The sequence below is a fragment of the Bufo bufo genome, chromosome 2 (assembly GCF_905171765.1).
Source record: "Bufo bufo chromosome 2, aBufBuf1.1, whole genome shotgun sequence".
In the NCBI taxonomy this organism is placed as follows: Eukaryota; Metazoa; Chordata; class Amphibia; order Anura; family Bufonidae; genus Bufo; species Bufo bufo.
The window spans coordinates 289,889,358-289,912,155 of NC_053390.1; the positions used below are offsets into that span (position 1 = coordinate 289,889,358).

The 22,798-nt window shown below is 44.4% G+C and overlaps 1 protein-coding gene across 1 annotated transcript in view; it reads left to right on the forward strand.

Annotated features, from left to right (window-relative positions):
- SEC14L2 (SEC14 like lipid binding 2) overlaps nt 1-22,798 on the forward strand; it is a 60,620-nt gene that overhangs the window by 7,330 nt on the left and 30,492 nt on the right. The window contains exon 2 of the mRNA XM_040416706.1: nt 10,037-10,118. Within this exon, the coding sequence (XP_040272640.1) occupies nt 10,037-10,118 (82 nt within the window). The remainder of the gene's footprint in view (nt 1-10,036; nt 10,119-22,798) is intronic.

Consider the following 22,798-nt stretch of genomic DNA (forward strand, 5'->3'; position numbering starts at 1 on the left):
GCGTTCGGGGCCGCTTGTGAGAGCCTTTAAACGGAACTCACAAGCGGAACCCCGAACGCAAGTGTGAAAGTAGCCTAAAACAGCTAAATGTATATGCAAATAAGCCCAAAAAGTCTCAAAGTCCTATTTTGCAACTTTTTGACGCTAGGATTGTGGAATGCAGGGCTGGAATTATTTCCCCTTCTTAGGTCACGTTCACACAGTCAGGTTCCACTCCTGGTTCTGGCTTACAAATACTGACTGTGCGGGACGGCAGTATGGCTGGGTTTCTTACCTTCTGGTTTTGTGAAGCCAGGAGTGGAGAAAAGAGGATTCGATCTTTGGCTTTGTTCACATCATGTTTTTGTCCAACGTTTAACGTATACACTTGACGTGTCTCAAACAGATGGCATCTGTCACCCTACAGTTCCATTGTAAAAAGATATATACAGTACAGACCAAAAGTTTGGACACACCTTCTCATTCAAAGAGTTTTCTTTATTTTGATGACTATGAAGGCATCAAAACTATGAATTAACACATGTGGAATTATATACATAACAAACAAGTGTGAAACAACTGAAAATATGTCATATTCTAGGTTCTTCAAAGTAGCCACCTTTTGCTTGGATTACTGCTTTGCACACTCTTGGCATTCTCTTGATGAGCTTCAAGAGGTAGTCACCTGAAATGGTCTTCCAACAGTCTTGAAGGAGTTCCCAGAGATGCTTAGCACTTGTTGGCCCTTTTGCCTTCACTCTGCGGTCCAGCTCACCCCAAACCATCTCGATTGGGTTCAGGTCCGGTGACTGTGGAGGCCAGGTCATCTGGCGCAGCACCCCATCACTCTCCTTCATGGTCAAATAGCCCTTACTTTCAAAGTTTTCCTAATTTTTCGGCTGACTGACTGACCTTCATTTCTTAAAGTAATGATGGCCACTCGTTTTTCTTTACTTAGCTGCTTTTTTCTTGCCATAATACAAATTCTAACAGTCTATTCAGTAGGACTATCAGCTGTGTATCCACCTGACTTCTCCTCAACGCAACTGATGGTCCCAACCCCATTTATAAGGCAAGAAATCCCACTTATTAAACCTGACAGGGCACACCTATGAAGTGAAAACCATTTCAGGGGACTACCTCTTGAAGCTCATCAAGAGAATGCCAAGAGTGTGCAAAGCAGTAATCAAAGCAAAAGGTGGCTACTTTGAAGTACCTAGAATATGACATATTTTCAGTTGTTTCACACTTGTTTGTTATGTATATAATTCCACATGTGTTAATTCATAGTTTTGATGCCTTCAGTGTGAATCTACAATTTTCATAGTCATGAAAATAAAGAAAACTCTTTGAATGAGAAGGTGTGTCCAAACTTTTGGTCTGTACTGTACGTTAAAGGGCTTGTCCAAGTTATTTTTATTGATGACCTATCCTCAGGATAGGTCATCGATATCAGATCGGCAGGGGTCCGACACCACCACCGATCAGCTGGTTGAAGAGAAGGCCACGCTCTGTGCCAGTCCTGCCTTCCCTTCATAGTTTACCTGCGCACCGTCAACATCGCAGCGCTGAGCAGGTGTAAAAACAAGAAGCCGTCCCATTCACTTCTATAGGACAGCTCTGTAGTTGAATAGGAAGGAGCCGTGCCATAGAAGTGGATGGGACAGTTTCTTGTAATTACACCTGTTCACTGCTGCGAGAAGGTAAACTATGAAGAGGAGGCAGCGCTGGCACGGAGCGTGGCCTTTTCTTCAACCAGCTCATCGGCGGGGATGCCGGGTGTCGGACCCCTGCCAATCTGATATTCATGACCTGTCCTGGAGCAGCCAGATGTCACATATAGAGCAATGAGGTATTAGAAATCCCCTGCTGCCAGCAGCGTGTTCTGTCTCTAGAGTTTTCAGGTTCCTTTCCTGATGGTAAGGTAATGTAACGCACAACTGTACATAAAAACCTTCCTGTGTGAACATGACCTAGATTGCTTGGCTTGAGCAGTTTTACATAAAGTATCCTTTTAGTGTTGAGCAAAGTGAGCTTCAGATGCTACATCCGAAGTCGTTTCGTTCAAAAATTTGGATTGTACGGAGATCCATCTACGTACAGTATTAGAATGTATGGGCTCTGATGAGCCAAAGTAAGTTATTCGCAAAGTCGCGTGACTTCTCTGAGTAACTTCGGTAGTTGATTTTTACAGTGGAAAACCACCTTAAAACTTGAAACTGAACTCTGCTTCGGTTCCGACTGGTACCTCAGAACCGAAGTTGAGTTTGGATCCAAGTTTTAAAGTAGTTTTCCACTTAAAAAAATCAAATACCGAAGTTATTCAACGAAGTCACGCGCGACTTCTCCAATAACTAACTTTGGCTCATCGTAGCCCATACATTCTAATACTGTACGTAGATGGATCTCCGTACAGTATTAATCCGAATTTTGGAACGAAGCGATTTTTGGATGTAGCATCCAAAGCTCGCTTCGCTCATCTGTAATCCTCATATACCATGCAGCGTGGACAGAGAACCGCCCTTCTCTGCGTTGGCTTTGTTCTTGACCTATGCAGACATTTTACTTTCTCTTAGACGGCTTAAGCACCCCTTCACCGTGTTTGAGGTACAAAGGTACACATATCCAGAATGTGAAACCCTACACCAGACCAACTGAAAATCACAGCAGCGAGTGCCATGGGAACATTGCTGAATGCCAGTCTGCCACTATAGATTCCTAGTGAATAGGTTGCCATAGCAACCAAGGTACACATTTTACAACTGGAACAATGTGTATCGAATGCCAGGGCTACCATCTATTCAGGCAGTGGCCGTGAGGTGTCTGCCCGCAGTTTAAAGTCGCAAACGTGCCAAGAAGGGACATATAATTTCTTAGAGCACTGTCCAATTGCACGCCACTTGAAGCTGAAGCAGGTGTTCAATCAAGGTTCGGATCCATTCAGTGGAGCTAAGCTGTGAGCAGGTGCATGGCATTCAAAGTGAACAAATCCTCCGTGTGAACGTACCCTTACAGGAAGAGAGCTGCAGCAGAAAGGACACGCCTCCTGAAAAAGGACATGCCCCATAAGCTGACAGCTTGAAGTATCTAGCACAGCACAGAATGGGGCAAACTCTGGATCCAGGTACATGGCTGGTTCTAGGTTTATTAGAAACAGAATATCATACTATAGGATGTCTTCTGCCCACTGATCCCTAAAACCTCACTCTGTGAAGTGTACAGTTTATAGCTGTCCTTCAGTAGTTGTGCCATATTCTTTCCATTTAGTTATTTAGAGTTTGGCATAATTTTCCATAACCCAGCCCTGTTCTGTACTTCTCCACAACCTTTGTTTCTGACCTGTTTGGATCGCTCTTGGTCTTCATGTTGCTTTGCAGTGTTACAGACTCTGGGCCCTTTTAGAACAGGTTAGTGATACTCACATCACGTGACTTCACAATCATTTAGGTGGGGATTCGGACAGAGAGGATGATGGAAGGCCTAGTGATATCAGAGGAAATGCAGTCTCCACAGAGGACGCAGTCACGTGACCAGTCACCGGCGTGAGACAGAAAAAGTAGTGCAAGTGCGTTAGTAAGTTCCAGGGGAAGCACAGTGAAAGGAATAAATTTATACCAAGATAACCCCTCTAAGGGTCCATTCACACGTCCGCATGTGTTTTGCGGTCCGCAAATTGCGGATCAGCAAAACACGGACACCGGCAATGTGCGTTCCGCATTCGCGGACCGCACATCGCCGGCACTCTAATACAAAATGCCTTTTCTTGTGCGGAGTTGAGGACAAGACTAGGGCATGTTCTATTTTTTTCGGGAACGGAATTGTGGATCCGGAAGTACAGATGCGAACAGCACATAGTGTGCTGTCCGCATCCGTTCCGGCCCCATTGAAAATGATTGAGTCCGCACCTGCGAAACGGATCCGGACCCAACTTGCGGACGTGCGAATAGTAGTGTTGATCGAGCACCATAGTGCTCGGGGGCTCAGGCCGAGCACCCGAGTATAATGGAAGTCAATGGGAGAACCATAGCATTAAACCAGGCACCCCTTGCTCTGAAGAGAGGACGGTGCCTGGTTCATAGGAAAAGGTCAGAAATTGATGGAAACACCACTGAAATGGTTCGGGAACAGCATGGGGAGGATGTCTGGATGCATCTTGGAACCCCAGGTCGCTGCTGGGAACAATGTTGTCCGAATAATACGCCACTTTTCCTGTATATTTACTTGTATATAAAGTGCGAATGCTGCCAAAAATTACAAGGAAGGGGCACTCAGATACTACCTGTATATCACATAAAGGAGGGCCTCATTCACATTGTGGTACAATTGTTCAGGTAGTGGGACTCCTACACTCATAAAGCCTATGCACTAAGTGAAAGGGCTGCCAAAAATTACAAGGAACCGGCACTCCAATACACCCTTTATTACACATAAAGGAGGACTTCATACACAGCCTTGAAAAATTATGATTGATGGCCTGCTGGTGACCCTCAAAAACATTTGGAGCAAGGGCCTGCTGATCTGACCATCTAAAACATTAAGGGTAAGGGCCTGCTGCCGCTTTGGTGACCCCGTGACAGCGACGATCCATTCAGATGTCTGCCCGATGTTATTGTCAGCGCAAACCATGGTGACTACGGGTAACGGGGAATCAGGGTTCGATTCTGGAGAAGGAGCCTGAGAAACAGCTACGGCTACCACATCCAAGCAAGGCAGCATGCGCGTAAATTCACTTAGGTATAATTAGGTTAGGGCCTGTAGGTGAGCTGACCCTCTAAAAGGTTGTAGGTGAGGGCCTGCTGGTGAGATGACCCTCTAAAAGGTTGTAGGTGAGGGCCTGCTGGTGAGATGACCCTCTAAAAGGTTGTAGGTGAGGGCCTGCTGGTGAGATGACCCTCTAAAACATTATATGCGAGGGCCTTCAGGTGAACTGACCCTGTAAAAGATTGTAGGTGAAGACCTGCTGGTGAGCTGACTTTGTAAAACATTATATGCGAGGGCCTGCTGGTGAGCTGACCCTCTAAAAAATTATATGCGAGGGCCTGCTGGTGAGCTGACCCTGTAAAACATTATATGCGAGGGCCATATTCATGCTTAGCTCAGCCAACTATGCCTATGTAGTGATTGGGATGGAGGAGAAAGACCTATCTCTCTACTAGCAAAAGAATCGGGCAATAGAATCCAGCGTGCCCCATCTTTATCTCCTCCAACATCACCTGCTGGGTAGGACTGGACAGGCGTATGGTCAGTTATACAGTCCTGATCAAAAGTTTAAGACCACTTGAAAAATGGCAAAAAATCAACATGCAACAAGAAGAAATGGGAGTGAGACAAAACATTTTTTGAGCATTCAATTTAATGAAAACAACGAATAAACTGAAACAGGCTGTTTTTTAGCTGATCAAATGTTTAGGACCACACCTCCAAAAAAAATATAACCCCCCCCCCCCCCCCCCCCCAAAACAGAAATTCAACTTTCAAACATGAACTCAGTAATGAGTAGCTCCGCCGTTATTGTTTATCACTTCAAAAATTTGTTTCGGCATGCTTGATGCAAGCGTTTCCATGAGGTGAGTGGGAACTTTTCTCCAAGTGGTGAAGACGGGCGCACGAAGGCCTACTATCTGGAACTGTTGTCCATTTTTGTAAACTTCCCTTGCCATCCATCCCCAAAGGTTCTCAATTGGATTTAGATCAGGGGAACACGCAGGATGGGCCAAAAGAGTGATGTTATTCTCCTGGAAGAAGTCCCTTGTCCTGCGGGCATTGTGTACTGTAGCGTTGTCCTGTTGAAAAACCCAGTCGTTACCACACAGACGAGGGCCCTCAGTCATGAGGAATGCTCCCTGCAACATCTGGACATAGCCGGCGGCCGTTTGACGCCCCTGCACTTCCTAAAGCTCCATTGTTCCACTGAAGGAAAAAGCACCCCAGACCATTATGGCGCCCCCTCCACTGTGGCGCGAAGAAAACATCTCAGGTGGGATCTGCTTGTCATGCCAGTAACGTTGGAAACCATCAGGACCAAGGTTAAATTTTTTTCTCATCAAAGAATAAAACTTTCTTCCACCTTTGAATGCCCCATGTTTGGTGGTCTCTTGCAAAGTCCAAACGAGCAGTTCTGTGGCGTTCAAGGAGACGAGGTCTTTGAAGACGTTATTTGTTTTTGAAACCCTTCAGTCTCAGATTCCGTCTGATGGTTATGGGGCTGCAGTCAGCAACAGTAAGGGCCTTAATTTGGGTCGAGGATCGTCCAGTGTCTTGATGGACAGCCAATTGGATCCTCCGGCTCAGTGCTGATGACATTTTTTTGGGTCTTCCACTTGACTTTTTTGTTCCATAACCCTCAGGATCATTTAAGAAATTCCAAGTGACTGTCTTACTGCGTCCCACCTCAGCAGCGATGGCGCGCTGTGAGAGACCCTGCTTATGCAGTTCAACAACCCGACCACGTTCAAAAAGGGAGAGTTTTTTTGCCTTTGCCATCACAACGTGTGACTACCTGACAGAAAATGACAATGAATCCACATCTTTGCACAAATTTGGCCTTTTAAAGGCATGTGGTCCTAAAATTTGGATCAGCTGAAAAACAGCCTGTTTCAGTTTAATCGTTATTTTCAATTAATTGAATGCTCAAAAAATGTTTTGTCTCACTCTCATTTCTTCTTGTTGCATGTTGAAGCTCTACTTGGAACCTTGTTAAGATCCAACAATGTAAAATATGATTTTTGGCCATTTTTCAAGTGGTCTTAAACTTTTGATCAGGACTGTACATTCAGTAGAAGTGGTAGTGGTCATTAGAGATGCAGAGCTAGCAACCCAAAGCTGAAGACTGGATATCTTGGGGGGTCTCCTGCCAGAGCTTCTCTTTTAAATCTAATTTGTGACTGGAAGTGCTCTGATAATCAGCCATACAGAAGATTATACCATTATAATAATCACAGGTCGGCACTGCTGTTTGAAGTCGCTGTGCACGAGTCTATGGGATGGCGTCCCAATGTAGAATTTGTAGAAAAGACCGGCACTCGCTGTAGATAAATCTTGTATTTATTCAGTCACATATACAGGCAATAAATGACGCGTTTCGGTGCTACCGCACCTTCATCAGACTTATCATCATACAAGAAACATCTCATGTTTAAATAGACCGCCAAAACACAGGGAAATGACGTCACACAGAAAACCACTCCCACCAATCAGTGTTAAATCAAGACATATGAACAAAATGAAAACACACTTTATAGTGACATTTCTCTGAATTCAATCCATATTATTCCTTCCTTATTGTGTTCTTCTTTGCTTAGGTCCGCTGTAAAAAATGTATAAGAAAAAAGATCTGTTTTATTTCTCTTTTCAAAAAATTATTTTTTTTGATTTTCAAAAAAAAATTATGTATTTTTCAAAAAAGAAATTTCAGTTACATGATTATACTATTTATAAAGGTTGTTGTTATTTGTTTTCCAAAAAGAGAAATCTTTGGCATTTTTTACCAAGAATTCTTTTTATTTTTTTTTGTATTTTTAGTAAGGTGATCGATCAAAGGAAGCTTTGTACATTATATTCACGGTTAAGTCCACGGGGCTCAATCGTTTGTAATCGGTGTATCCAATAAGCCTCCCTTTGAAGCAATAATTTATTTCTATCTCCACCCCGGCGTGGAAGGGGTACACTCTCAATGATCTGATAACGTAACTGTGCCACAGTGTGTCTATGTTCGTGAAAGTGAAATGGTACAGGAAATAATAAATTTTGCTTTCTAATAGTGGATTTATGGTTGCTTAATCTGTCTTTCATCCTTGTGGAAGTTTCTCCCACGTACAATAGACCACACGGGCACTTCAAGATGTATATTACGAAGCGGCTATCACATGTAAAAAAGCCTTTAATAGGTATGCGTTCACCCGATTGTGGGTGTGTGAAATGTGTACCCTTAATCACGCTGGAGCAGTGTACGCAATTTAAACAGGGAAAAGTTCCCATTTTCGGGGTAGCCAATACTCTCTGTATGGGTCCAGTTCTACTGCTGCCAATATCTGCCCGTACTATCCTGTCACGTATATTGCTAGCTCTTTTAAAACACATCATGGGTGGTTGTCTAAATTCCACCACTTGTGGGTAAGATCTTGATATCACATGCCAGTGTTTATTTATTATTCCTCTCAATCTCTGGGTCCATGGATGATACTTGACTACAAGTGGGATCCGTGATTGTTTCAAGGGTTTGTCCTGCTGTATTGCCTCAAAAAAAAAAAATAATAATAATAATAATAATTTTTTCTTGGTAAAAAATTCCAAAGATTTCTCTTTTTGGAAAACAAATAGCAACATCCTTTATAAATAGTATAATCGTGTAATTGAATTTTTTTTTTTTTTTTAATTTTTTTTTTTGAAAAACAAAAAAATAGTTTTTTTGGAAAGAGAAATAAAACAGATCTTTTTTCTTATTCATTTTTTACAGCGGACCTAAGCAAAGAAGAACACAATAAGGAAGGAATAATATAGATTGAATTCAGAGAAATGTCACTATAAAGTGTGTTTTCATTTTGTTCATATGTCTTGATTTAACACTGATTGGTGGGAGTGGTTTTCTGTGTGATGTCATTTCCCTGTGTTTGGGCGCTCTATTTAAACATGAGATGTTTCTTGTATGATGATAAGTCTGATGAAGGTGCGGTAGCACCGAAACGCGTCACTTATTGCCTGTATATGTGACTGAATAAATACAAGATTTATCTACAGCGAGTGCCGGTCTTTTCTGCAAATTGAAGATTATACCATGTGACTTTTAGTAAAACAGACCCCCTTTTATTTGTCATTTTAATGACATCTCTTGTTCAATAAAGTTTACTTGTAATAAATGATCTCCTTGTTTGTAGCAACTTTATAAAACATTTTATTTTCCACAAACACATTTTTGATCTAGTTTTCAAAGCCAAGACCAGGAGTGGATTTATAAAGAGACATATAGACTCTTCTCCTTTATACATGCCCTTTGTTTATAATATGTTCTTGCTTTTGGCAGGAGATAAAACTGCATAAAAAGAAAACCTGACAGTGGAAACCCAGCCCATGCCTCTACGTCAATGGTATAATTAATAATATCGTTAAAGGGGATGGCCACTTTCTGGTTACTGTTGATCGATGTGTCTGTGAGATGATTACATGGCACTTACTTTGTTGAAATTCTGCACCATTTTCTATATTTTATAAGGTATTTTCCTTATTTACAAAGTCTTTTGTGCTGTCCGCGCAAAGGTCTATAAAATGGCTGCTGACGGAGGGTCATGTGACCAGACACATCACCTCCATGGGATGTCTCCTCCATTCAGATACACTGCACCTGCCATCTGTACTTGTCCTGTTGGGAGTTTAGTGCAGGTACAGTGTGTTTGAAAAGAGAAGACATCCCATAGAGATGATTTGCCTTGTCACATGACCTTCCATCAGCGGCCATCTTATGGACAGGACCTCTGTGTGGACGGCAAAATAGACTTTGTAAACAAGGCAGAATACCTTATAAAATATAGAAAATGGAGCAGAATTTCAACAAAGACTATATTAGTAAGTGCCATGTAATCAACTCACAAACACATTGGTCAACAGTAACCAGAAAGTGGCCATTCCCAATAAGAGAAACAAAAGGATAAATACTATAAAGCAAAAGTTCACCAAAACATGTATAAACACTAAAGCAAATGGGATTGCACTCTCTCTGACCGTGTTAAATTGACCATAGGCATAGGATGATTTGGCCGACAGCTATCGTCCAAGGCTTCTCCACTGGCATGCCTGTTCAACTCCGTAAAATGGGAATGTTCTTTCTACATACAGGATGCTGATTATGTATGAGGAACAAAAGGCCACACAAGTAAAAATCCAGCCAGTCCAATGGGGACCATTGAACCAATCTGAAAAATTGTCAGCAGATCCCACTGATTATCTAATGTCTACAACCAGGATTATTATTGTGTTTGACGATATTTCATCAATGTTGTGTGATTGGATATGTTCAGCTCTTTAGGGTAACAAGTATTTTACACCCATTTTTCCTTGTCCACAGTTTCGTGAGAATGTAAAAGACCTTTTGCCCCAGCTCCCTTCATTCAGCCAGGATGACCACTTTCTGCTGAGGTGGCTTCGAGGTAAGAGGAATATGAAACAGGGGAATACCAGTAATGTACTAAGACACCAGGGTTTAAAATACTGTCCTTTTTATTACCACTCAAGGCCAGAAATCTTTAATCATTTACCCCTTGCCAATTTAGTATGAAGATGGAATAGAGTTCAACTAGTCAGTCCTCCTGAGCTGATTCTTCTTGGAACATAATAGCTGAAGCTTCACTATCAGCACTGGACCTTCCACTTTCAATGTGGATCATAGTGGTTGTGATGACATTTCTGGCAACATTACAGTAAGATATGCCGAGTCAAACACCATGACCATTACATGACCAATGATATCAAACCAGAACACCAGCTATTGATAACGGGGATGAAAGGTAAAAGGTTTTACCAGTACATGAGGTTTCTATGGAATTGAAGTTCAATTGTTATCATCAAACTTTATTAGCAGCCTTGAAACCTTGCTCCATAAGATAAGAATTAATTTTGTTTTGGGTTTATTGCCCCACATCATTATAAATGAATTGCTGTTTTATCCTATGTTACATAGACCACTGTGTGTTACAAGCAATGTGATAATCATAGCAACTATTTCTCAATCACTTTGTGAAGGCAACTGGAAATGGTTGCTTACAGTCAATACGGTGTGCACATACTGTAGCAGTAAAACATGGGTCAGATTTACTAAGCCTATAGAATAGCCAAGCCAAATATCCATCCGTAGACTACTGTTTCAGGGTGCTTGTCAATATGGAGTAACATTCTGGCTGGCTGAGTTTGATGCCTTGGATAAGTACTGATGAGAGGCAAGCACTCGAAACTGCTGTCTAAGGATGGATATTTGGCTTGGCTATTTTACCTTGTCATGTCCCAACTCATTAGAGGTAGTCATTACCCTGCCCAAAAGTATTACCTCAGATTATGAATAACCTACATGGTAACACTATATGCACCTATATGATTTTTACTCAGCATCTGCAAACAACATAAAAGAGTAAAATAACCAAAACGTACAAACTTTTTTTTAAGCAGAGCGCTGGCTCTCCTTAACCGCCTCCGGACCGCCTAACGCAGGATCGCGTTCCGGAGGCGGCAGCCCTGCGCAGAGTCACGCATATATGCGTCATCTCGCGAGACTTCCTGTGAACGCGCGCACACAGGCGCACGCGTTCAACGGATCGGAAGGTAAGCGAGTGGATCTCCAGCCTGCCAGCGGCGATCGTTCGCTGGCCGGCTGGAGATGCGATTTTTTTTAACCCCTAACAGGTATATTAGACGCTGTTTTGATAACAGCGTCTAATATACCTGCTACCTGGTCCTCTGGTGGTCCCTTTTGTTTGGATCGACCACCAGAGGACACAGGCAGCTCAGTAATAAGTAGCACCAAACACCACTACACTGCACCCCCCCCTGTCACTTATTAACCCCTGATCACCCCATATAGACTCCCTGATCACCCCCCTGTCATTGATCACCCCTCTGTCATTGATCACCCCCCTGTAAGGCTCCATTCAGACGTCCGTATGATTTTTACGGATCCACTGATACATGGATCGGATCCGCAAAACACATACGGACGTCTGAATGGAGCCTTACAGAGGGGTGATCAATGACGGGGGTGATCACCCCATATAGACTCCCTGATCACCCCCCTGTCATTGATCACCCCCCTGTCATTGATCACCCCCTTGTAAGGCTCCATTCAGACGTCCGTATGATTTTTACGGATCCACTGATACATGGATCGGATCCGCAAAACACATACGGACATCTGAATGGAGCCTTATAGGGGGGTGATCAATGACAGGGGGGTGATCACCCCATATAGACTCCCTGATCACCCCCCTGTCATTGATCACCCCCCTATCATTGATCACCCCCCTGTAAGGCTCCATTCAGACATTTTTTTGGCCCAAGTTAGCGGAATTATTATTATTTTTTTTTACAAAGTCTCATATTACACTAACATGTGTCAAAAAATAAAATCTCACATGAACTCCCCATACCCCTCACGGAATCCAAATGCGTAAAATTTTTTAGACATTTATATTCCAGACTTCTTCTCACGCTTTAGGGCCCCTAGAATGCTAGGGCAGTATAAATACCCCACATGTGACCCCATTTCGGAAAGAAGACACCCCAAGGTATTCGCTGAGGGGCATATTGAGTCCATGAAAGATTGAAATTTTTGTCCCAAGTTAGCGGAATGGGAGACTTTGTGAGAAAAAAATAAATAAATAAATTTCCGCTAAGGCCTCTTTCACACTTGCGTTGTCCGGATCCGGCGTGTACTCCACTTGCCGGAATTACACTCCGGATCCGGAAAAACGCAAGTGTACTGAAAGCATTTGAAGACAGAACAGTCTTCAAAATGCTTTCAGTGTTACTATGGCACCCAGGACGCTATTAAAGTCCTAGCTGCCATAGTAGGAGCGGGGAGCGGGGGAGCAGTATACCTACAGTCCGTGCGGCTCCCGGGGCGCTCCAGAATGACGTCAGAGCGCCCCATGCGCATGGATGACGTGTCCAATGCGATCACGTGATCCATGCGCTTGGGGCGCCCTGACGTCACTCTGGAGCGCCCCGGGAGCCGCACGGACGGTAAGTATACTGCTCCCCCGCTCCCCGCTAGACTTTACCATGGCTGCCAGGACTTTAGCGTCCCGGCAGCCATGGTAACCATTCAGAAAAAGCTAAATGTCGGCTCCGGCAATGCGCCGAAACGACGTTTAGCTTAAGGCCGGATCCGGATCAATGCCTTTCAATGGGCATTAATTCCGGATCCGGCCTTGCGGCAAGTCTTCAGGATTTTTGGCCGGAGCAAAAAGCGCAGCATGCTGCGGTATTTTCTCCGGCCAAAAAACGTTCCGTTCCGGAACTGAAGACATCCTGATGCATCCTGAACGGATTTCACTCCATTCAGAATGCATGGGGATAATCCTGATCAGGATTCTTCCAGCATAGAGCCCCGACGCCGGAAGAAAAGAACGCAGGTGTGAATGAGCTCTTACTTGTGCCAAAAAAAATAAATTCTATGAACTCGCCATGCCCCTCATTGATAACCTTGGGGTGTCTTCTTTCCAAAATAGGGTCACATGTGGGGTATTTATACTGCCCTGGCATTTTAGGGGCCCTAAAGCGTGAGAAGAAGTCTGGGATCCAAATGTCTAAAAATGCCCTCATAAAAGGAATGTGGGCCCCTTTGCGCATCTAGGCTGCAAAAAAGTGTCACACATCTGGTATCGCCGTACTCAGGAGAAGTTGGGCAATGTGTTTTGGGGTGTCATTTTACATATACCCATGCTGGGTGAGATAAATATCTTGGTCAAATGCCAACTTTGTATAAAAAATGGGAAAAGTTGTCTTTTGCCGAGATATTTCTCTCACCCAGCATGAGATGAGTATATGTAAAAAGACACCCCAAAACACATTGCCCAACTTCTCCTAAATACGGCGATACCACATGTGTGACACTTTTTTGCAGTCTAGGTGGGCAAAGAGGCCCACATTCCAAAGAGCACCTTTCGGATTTCACAGGTCATTTACCTACTTACCACACATTAGGGCCCCTAGAATGCCAGGGCAGTATAACTACCCCACAAGTGACCCCATTTTGGAAAGAAGACACCCCAAAGAGTTCCTAGAATCTTTTATTTTTTGTCACAAGTTAGCGGAAAATGATGATTTTTTTATTTTTATTTTTTTCTTACAAAGTCTCATATTCCACTAACTTGTGACAAAAAATAAAAACTTCCATGAACTCACTATGCCCATCACGAAATACCTTGGGGTGTCTTCTTTCCAAAATGGGGTCACTTGTGGGGTAGTTATACTGCCCTGGCATTTTAGGGGCCGAATGCGTGAGAAGTGGTTTGAAATCAAAATCTGTAAAAAATGGCCGGTGAAATCCGAAAGGTGCTCTTTGGAATGTGGGCCCCTTTGCCCACCTAGGCTGCAAAAAAGTGTCACACATCTGGTATCCCCGTACTCAGGAGAAGTTGGGCAATGTGTTTTGGGGTGTCTTTTTACATATACCCATGCTGGGTGAGAGAAATATCTTGGCAAAAGACAACTTTTTCCATTTTTTTGTACAAAGTTGGCATTTGACCGAGATATTTCTCTCACGCAGCATGGGTATATGTAAAATGACACCCCAAAACACATTGCCCAACTTCTCCTGAGTACGGGGATACCAGATGTGTGACACTTTTTTGCAGCCTAGGTGGGCAAAGGGGCCCACATTCCAAAGAGCACCTTTAGGATTTCACCGGCCATTTTTTACAGATTTTGATTTCAAACTACTTCTCACGCATTCGGGCCCCTAAAATGCCAGGGCAGTATAACTACCCCACAAGTGACCCCATTTTGGATAGAAGACACCCCCAGGTATTTTGTGATGGGCATAGTGAGTTCATGGAAGTTTTTATTTTTTGTCACAAGTTAGTGGAATATGAGACTTTGTAAGAAAAAAAAAAATATATAATTATCATAATTTTCCGCTAACTTGTGACAAAAAATAAAAAAATTCTAGGAACTCGCCATGCCCCTCACGGAATACCTTGGGGTGTCTTCTTTCCAAAATGGGGTCACTTGTGGGGTAGTTATACTGCCCTGGCATTCTAGGGGCCCTAATGTGTGGTAAGTAGTTTGAAATCAAAATGTGTAAAAAATGACCTGTGAAATCCTAAAGGTGCTCTTTGGAATGTGGGCCCCTTTGCCCACCTAGGCTGCAAAAAAGTGTCACACATCTGGTATCCACGTACTCAGGAGAAGTTGGGCAAAGTGTTTTGGGGTGTCATTTTACTTATACCCATGCTGGGTGAGATAAATATCTTGGTCAAATGCCAACTTTGTATAAAAAAATGGGAAATGTTGTCTTTTGCCAAGATATTTCTCTCACCCAGCATGGGTATATGTAAAATGACACCCCAAAAAACATTGCCCAACTTCTCTTGAGTACGGCAATACCACATGTGTGACACTTTTTTGCAGCCTAGGTGGGCAAAGGGGCCCACATTCCAAAGAGCACCTTTCGGATTTCACCGGCCATTTTTTACAGATTTTGATTTCAAACTACTTCGCACGCATTTGGGCCCCTAAAATGCCAGGGCAGTATAACTACCCCACAAGTGACCCCATTTTGGAAAGAAGACACCCCAAGGTATTTCATGATGAGCATAGTGAGTTCATGGAAGTTTTTATTTTTTGTCACAAGTTAGTGGAATATGAGACTTTGTAAGAAAAAAAAAAATCATAATTTTCCGCTAACTTGTGACAAAAAATAAAAAGTTCTATGAACTCACTATGCCCATCAGCGAATACCTTAGGGTGTCTACTTTCCGAAATGGGGTCATTTGTGGGGTGTTTGTACTGTCTGGGCATTGTAGAACCTCAGGAAACATGACAGGTGCTCAGAAAGTCAGAGCTGCTTCAAAAAGCGGAAATTCACTTTTTTGTACCATAGTTTGTAAACGCTATAACGTTTACCCAAACCATTTTTTTTTTACCCAAACATTTTTTTTTTATCAAAGACATGTAGAACAATAAATTTAGAGAAAAATTTATATATGGATGTCGTTTTTTTTTGCAAAAGTTTACAACTGAAAGTGAAAAATGTCATTTTTTTTTGCAAAAAAATCGTTAAATTTCGATTAATAACAAAAAATGTAAAAATGTCAGCAGCAATGAAATACCACCAAATGAAAGCTCTATTAGTGAGAAGAAAAGGAGGTAAAATTCATTTGGGTGGTAAGTTGCATGACCGAGCAATAAACTGTGAAAGTAGTGTAGGTCAGAAGTGTAAAAAGTGGCCTGGTCATTAAGGGTGTTTAAGGCTGAATTGGTTAAAGAGACCAGCTATGCATGGAGACGTTTTAGCAATGCCCCATGGGGAAAAATATGCAAAGAGGTATCTTTCCAGTGAAAGAGAACCAGCTCGCTAGTGCCAGCTTCTGGAAGTGGTCTCATGCACACGACCGTATGTATTTTGCGGTCCTCAAAAAACGGATCCTCAAAAAATACGAATGACGTCCGTGTGCATTCTGTATTTTGCAGAACGGAACAGCTGCCCTGTCACTACCAGAGCTTTGGGACGTTCTCACAGCTCTGTTTCTCCACCCCTGTGATGATGTCACTACTAGAGCTGGGAGGAGTTCTCACTGCTCTGTTTACTTTTGGTTTCCTTCCACCCAGCTGTTCCTCATGCGTTTGATTTCCCTCTCTTTATATCACCCCTCCTCCTATTGTAGGGCGTGGATTATAGTTCTCATTTCAGTTGTAGCTCTTGCTTTAGTATCTTCACTTGTAGCTATCAGTTCACTGGACCTGTGTTCTGCTGCAGCAAGCACTCCGGATATTGCCAGCTGTCCTTGGATCCGTCTTCTCTGCGGCTCCATATACTGAGTAGGGCACCGGTGGCCGTGCCCCTTCCACTATTGTAGGGGTTACAGTGGTCATCAGTCTTAGGTACGTGGGCATGCCTCGTTCCGCCATTTGGATCCGGGCATGTGCTTTAGCAGAATAGGGAGAGCTTTGAGGGTCTGACAGGGGTCACCCTTTATCCTCCCTAGTTTGGGTCCGGTCAGTAGCTCTTTTACTGTGTATACTATTGTTGCTCACATACAGCCGTGACATTATAATCCACCAAAACCATCCTTTTTTGACATGGATCCGCTTTCTGGCCTGGTTGACCGCATGCAGGGTCTTTCTTTGGAAGTAGCGGATTTCCGTCAATCTATGACTCAGCTTCAAGCATTGGGCTCTGCTCCGGCTCATGGAGTCTGTTGCGAGCCAAAGGTCTCACTTCCGGAAACGTTCTCCGGGGGCAGTGAGAATTTTGTTCGCTTCAGAGAGGCATGCAAACTCCATTTTTGCTTGTGTCCCCACTCCTCTGGTAAGGAAGAGCAGAGGGTGAGGATTGTCATCTCCCTGCTCAGGGGTAATGCTCAGACTTGGGCTTTTTTGCTGCCATCAGGGGATCCCTCCCTTCGATCCGTGGAAAGATTTTTTGTGGCCCTGGGGCAGATTTATGATGACCCGGATCATGTTGCTCTGGCCAAATCTAACTTACGTGTTTTATGCCAGAACAAACTGTCTGCGGAGCTTTATTGTTCTGAATTTCGGAGATGGGCAGCTGATTCGGGTTGGAATGATGCTGCACTCCGGAGTCAGTTCTGTCATGGTCTCTCAGAGAGATTGAAAGATGCGTTTGCTTTCCATGAGAGACCAACGTCCTTAGAGTCTGCCATGTCATTGGCGGTACGCCTTGACAGGCGTCTAAGAGAAAGAAACGAGACCTCTCTGTCCAGCCATTGTCAGTCTAGGGGCAGTGGTGCGGACTCATTCAGTGTGCAGGGGCCTCATCCTGTCTCGCTCCCCTCTGAGGAGGAGCCCATGCAGCTAGGTCGACTTGCCCCTGATAAAAGAGTATTTAGTCCTCAGAGTATGGTGTGTTTTTGTTGTGGGGGCATAGGTCATTTGGCAAATGTTTGTCCGTCTTGGAGATTCTTGAACTGTACTAAGAGCGATAATAAGAGAAAAACCTCAAAAGGTAAATCATCAAATTCTGCTTCATCTGCTACTTTGGGCAAAGTTGATGTAGGAATTGATGCTTTTCCTCTGACCTGCAGTTCCCGTTTCCTCCTGTCTGCCAGGGTGGCGCTAGAGAGCAAAGTCATTTCTTGTGAGATTTTTGTCGATAGTGGAGCGGCCGTCAATCTTATTGACACTCAATTTGTAGCCATGCATGGTTTTCAGGTTTGCACATTAGAAAAGGATATACCTGTTTTTGCTATTGACTCTGCTCCACTCTCACAGAGATCTCTGAAGGGCATTGTTCACAATATCCGGCTAGCTGTAGGTGACACTCATGTGGAGGATATATCTTGTTTTGTCCTTAACGGATTGCCTTCTCCTCTAGTTTTGGGGTTACCCTGGCTCACTAGACATAACCCCACTATTGATTGGCAAGGAAGGCAAATAAATGAGTGAAGTGACTTTTGTAGAGAGAATTGTCTCACAGCGACTTTTGCAGAGGTGTCTACTAAAACTGTGCCATCATTTCTCTCTGATTTCTCTGACGTGTTTTCCGAGAGCGGTGTTCAGGAGCTACCTCCTCACCGGGAGTTTGACTGTCCCATTAACCTCATTCCCGGCGCCAAGCTGCCAAAAGCACGCCTCTACAATCTCTCACAACCGGAAAGAATCGCAATGCGAACTTATATCTCCGAGAGTCTCGAGAAGGGGCATATTCGTCCCTCAAAGTCACCTGTGGCCGCGGGTTTTTTTTTTGTTAAAAAAAAAGATGGCTCTCTGAGACCTTGCCTAGATTTTAGGGAGCTGAACCATATCACGATTCGCGATCCCTATCCCCTTCCTCTGATCCCGGACCTCTTCAACCAAATTGTTGGGGCCAAGGTGTTTTCCAAATTGGATTTGAGAGGCGCGTACAACCTGGTCAGGGTCAGAGAGGGGGATGAATGGAAAACGGCCTTTAATACCCCTAACGGGCATTTCGAGAATCTCGTTATGCCTTTCGGCCTGATGAATGCTCCGGCCGTCTTTCAGCATTTTGTTAATAGTATTTTCTACCATCTAATGGGGAAATTTGTATTGGTGTATCTTGATGATATTTTGATTTTTTCCCCTGATGTTCAGACCCATCAGGATCATCTTTTTCAGGTTCTGCAGATTCTGCGGGAAAATAAATTGTACGCCAAGCTGGAGAAATGTCTTTTTATGGTATCGGAGATTCAATTTCTGGGTTTTCTCCTCTCTGCTTCTGGTTTTCGCATGGATCCGGAGAAGGTCCGTGCTGTACTTGAGTGGGAGCTTCCTGAGAATCAGAAGGCATTGATGCGCTTTCTGGGTTTTGCGAACTATTACAGAAAGTTCATTTTGAATTATTCCTCTGTTGTCAAACCCCTTACTGACATGACAAAAAAGGGGGCGGATTTTTCCTCTTGGTCGGAGGAGGCGCTTGCAGCCTTTTCTAAGATTAAAGAGAGTTTTGCGTCTGCTCCCGTCTTGGTGCATCCCGATGTTTCCTTACCTTTTATTGTTGAGGTGGATGCTTCCGAGGTGGGTGTGGGTGCGGTTTTGTCCCAGGGCCCTTCTCCTGCCAAATGGCGACCCTGTGCCTTTTTCTCTAAAAAACTCTCCCCGGCAGAGAGAAACTATGATGTGGGAGATAGGGAGTTGTTGGCCATCAAGTTGGCTTTCGAGGAATGGCGCCATTGGTTGGAGGGGGCCAGGCACCCTATCACCGTTTTTACCGACCATAAGAATCTGGCATACTTGGAGTCGGCCAGGCGTATGAATCCGAGACAGGCCAGATGGTCTCTGTTCTTCTCCAGATTCAATTTTGTTGTTACATTCCGACCTGGGATAAAAAATGTGAAGGCTGATGCTCTCTCTCGCTGTTTTCCGGGAGGAGGAAACTCCGAGGACCCGGGTCCCATTTTGGCGGAGGGGGTAGTTGTTTCTGCTCTATATTCCGATTTGGAGGCCTAGGTCCAGGCTGCCCAGACCTAGGCACCTGCCCGTTGTCCTTCTGGGAAGTTGTTCGTGCCTCCTGAGCTACGTCACAAACTCTTTAAGGAGCATCATGATACGGTTCTTGCTGGTCACCCCGGGAGTAGAGCCACGGTAGATCTCATTGCTCGGAGATTTTGGTGGCCGGCTCTTCGTAAGTCGGTGGAGGGTTTTGTGGCTGCTTGTGAGACGTGCGCTCGCGCTAAGATCCCTCGTTCACGGCCTTCAGGTTCCCTTCTCCCGTTACCCATACCTTCCCGTCCTTGGACACACCTGTCCATGAACTTTATCACGGATCTTCCTCGTTCCTCGGGGAAGTCGGTGATCCTGGTGGTGGTGGACCGTTTTAGCAAGATGGCTCATTTCGTACCTTTCCCTGGTTTACCCAATGCTAAAACGTTGGCGCAAGCTTTTGTCGACCATATTGTTAAATTGCACGGCATTCCCTCTGATATTGTTTCCGATAGAGGCACGCAGTTTGTGTCCAGGTTCTGGAAGGCTTTCTGTTCTCGCCTGGGGGTTCGGATGTCCTTCTCTTCTGCTTTTCACCCGCAGTCGAATGGTCAGACTGAGCGCCTCAATCAGAATCTGGAGACATATTTGCGCTGTTTTGTGGCAGAGAACCAGGAGGATTGGTGTTCATTTCTCCCTCTTGCTGAGTTTGCTCTGAACAACCGTCGTCAGGAATCTTCTGATAAGTCACCATTCTTTGGTGCATATGGGTTCCATCCGCAGTTTGGGACATTCTCGGGAGGGGCTCTTTCTGGTTTACCTGAGGAGGAGAGATTTTCCTCGTCTTTGTCTACCATTTGGCAAAAGATTCAGAGTAATCTTAAAAAGATGAGTGAGAGGTATAGGCGTGTGGCTGATAAGAGACGTGTGCCTGGTCCGGACCTGAATGTGGGTGATCTGGTGTGGTTGTCTACAAGAAATATTAAACTGAAGGTTCCCTCCTGGAAATTGGGTCCCAAGTTTATTGGGCCTTATAAAATCTTGTCAGTCATCAATCCTGTTGCCTTCCGTCTTGATCTTCCACGGGTTTGGAAGATACATAATGTATTTCACAGATCTCTCTTAAAACCATATGTCCAGCCCACGGTACCCTCCTCTTTGCCTCCTCCTCCGATTTTGGTTGATGGCAATCTGGAGTTTGAGGTTTCCAGAATTGTGGACTGTCGCATTGTCCGCGGTTCTCTTCAGTACCTCGTTCATTGGAAGGGTTATGGTCCTGAGGAGAGGATGTGGGTTCCAGTGTCGGACATTAAGGCCACTCGCCTCATCAGGGCATTTCATAGGGCTCATCCCTAGAAGGTGGGTCCTGGGTGTCCGGAGTCCACCCGTAGAGGGGGGGGTACTGTCACTACCAGAGCTTTGGGACGTTCTCACAGCTCTGTTTCTCCACCCCTGTGATGATGTCACTACTAGAGCTGGGAGGAGTTCTCACTGCTCTGTTTACTTTTGGTTTCCTTCCTCCCAGCTGTTCCTCATGCGTTTGATTTCCCTCTCTTTATATCACCCCTCCTCCTATTGTAGGGCGTGGATTATAGTTCTCATTTCAGTTGTAGCTCTTGCTTTAGTATCTTCACTTGTAGCTATCAGTTCACTGGACCTGTGTTCTGCTGCAGCAAGCACTCCGGATATTGCCAGCTGTCCTTGGATCCGTCTTCTCTGCGGCTGCAACACCTTCAGCTAAGTGTACAGACATTGTTGTGTACCTGATTATTTTCTGACTGGATCTGAGGTGGCCACGGTTCCCTCCATATACTGAGTAGGGCACCGGTGGCCGTGCCCCTTCCACTATTGTAGGGGTTACAGTGGTCATCAGTCTTAGGTACGTGGGCATGCCTCGTTCCGCCATTTGGATCCGGGCATGTGCTTTAGCAGAATAGGGAGAGCTTTGAGGGTCTGACAGGGGTCACCCTTTATCCTCCCTAGTTTGGGTCCGGTCAGTAGCTCTTTTACTGTGTATACTATTGTTGCTCACATACAGCCGTGACATGCCCCTAATAGAACAGTCCTATCCTTGTCTGTAATGCGGACAATAATAGGACATGTTTTATTTTTTTAACGGAAATGGAATGCACACAGAGTACCTTCCGTTTTTTTTGCAGACCCATTGAAATGAATGGTTCTGTATACGGTCCGCAAAAAAAAGGAACAGAAAATACGTTTGTGTGCATGAGCCCTAAGTCAAAGTTTTAAAAAAGCCTTGGAACATGACAAGTGAAAATAGCCAAGCCAGATACCCATCCGTAGACAGCTGTTTTGGGGTGCTTGCACCTCATCAGTATGGAGTAGGATTCTGGCTGGCTGAATGTGATCAGCTTAGGTGGGGTGCTGGCTCTCCTTAAAGAGACCAGCTATGTATGGAGATATGGACCGAGACATGGACCAGAGCTCCATGGTTTGAAGACTAATTGGGAGTGCTCAGTGGGGGGAAAAAGTATGCAAGGAAGTATCTCCCAGGAAAAGAGAAGCATTCTGGCTGGCTGAGTGCAGGATACAGGCTATTCACAAAGAGACCAGCACTGTATGGAGATGTACTTGAAGTGCTCCATGGTATGAAGACTTATTGGCAATGCTCCATGGGAAACAAATATGCCACGACCTATCTCCCAGAAAAAAGCAGAGTGATTTTCTCCGGCAGACTCTCCTCCAAGGGCTTGAATCAACATACATGACTTACTATGTAGGCTAAATGCTTTGCAGCCACTGACATGACAAGTAAATATTTCAAAAAATCCATGTCAACCATATTTCCACAGGGACACAATAAGGGCTCATGCACACGACGGTGCCGTTTTTTGCACGTCCCATTTACACGTCTCCAAAATGGGTCCGCATCTGTTCCGCAATTTTGTGGAACAGGTGCGGACCCATTCATTTTCAATAGGGCCGGAATGTGCTGTCCGCATCCGCATTTGCAGATCCGCACTTCCGTTCTGCAAAAAAATAGAACATGTCCTATTCTTGTCCGCAATTGCAGACAAGAAAAGGCATTTTATATGAGAGTGCCGGCGATGTGTTTTGTGTATCCGCAGAACAAATACGGACATGTGAATGGACCCTAAGGTATGTATGTGTTTTGCAGATCCGCAAATTGCGGATCGGCAAAATACGGACACCAGCAATTTGCGGACCGCACATCGCCGTCACTCTCACAGAAAAT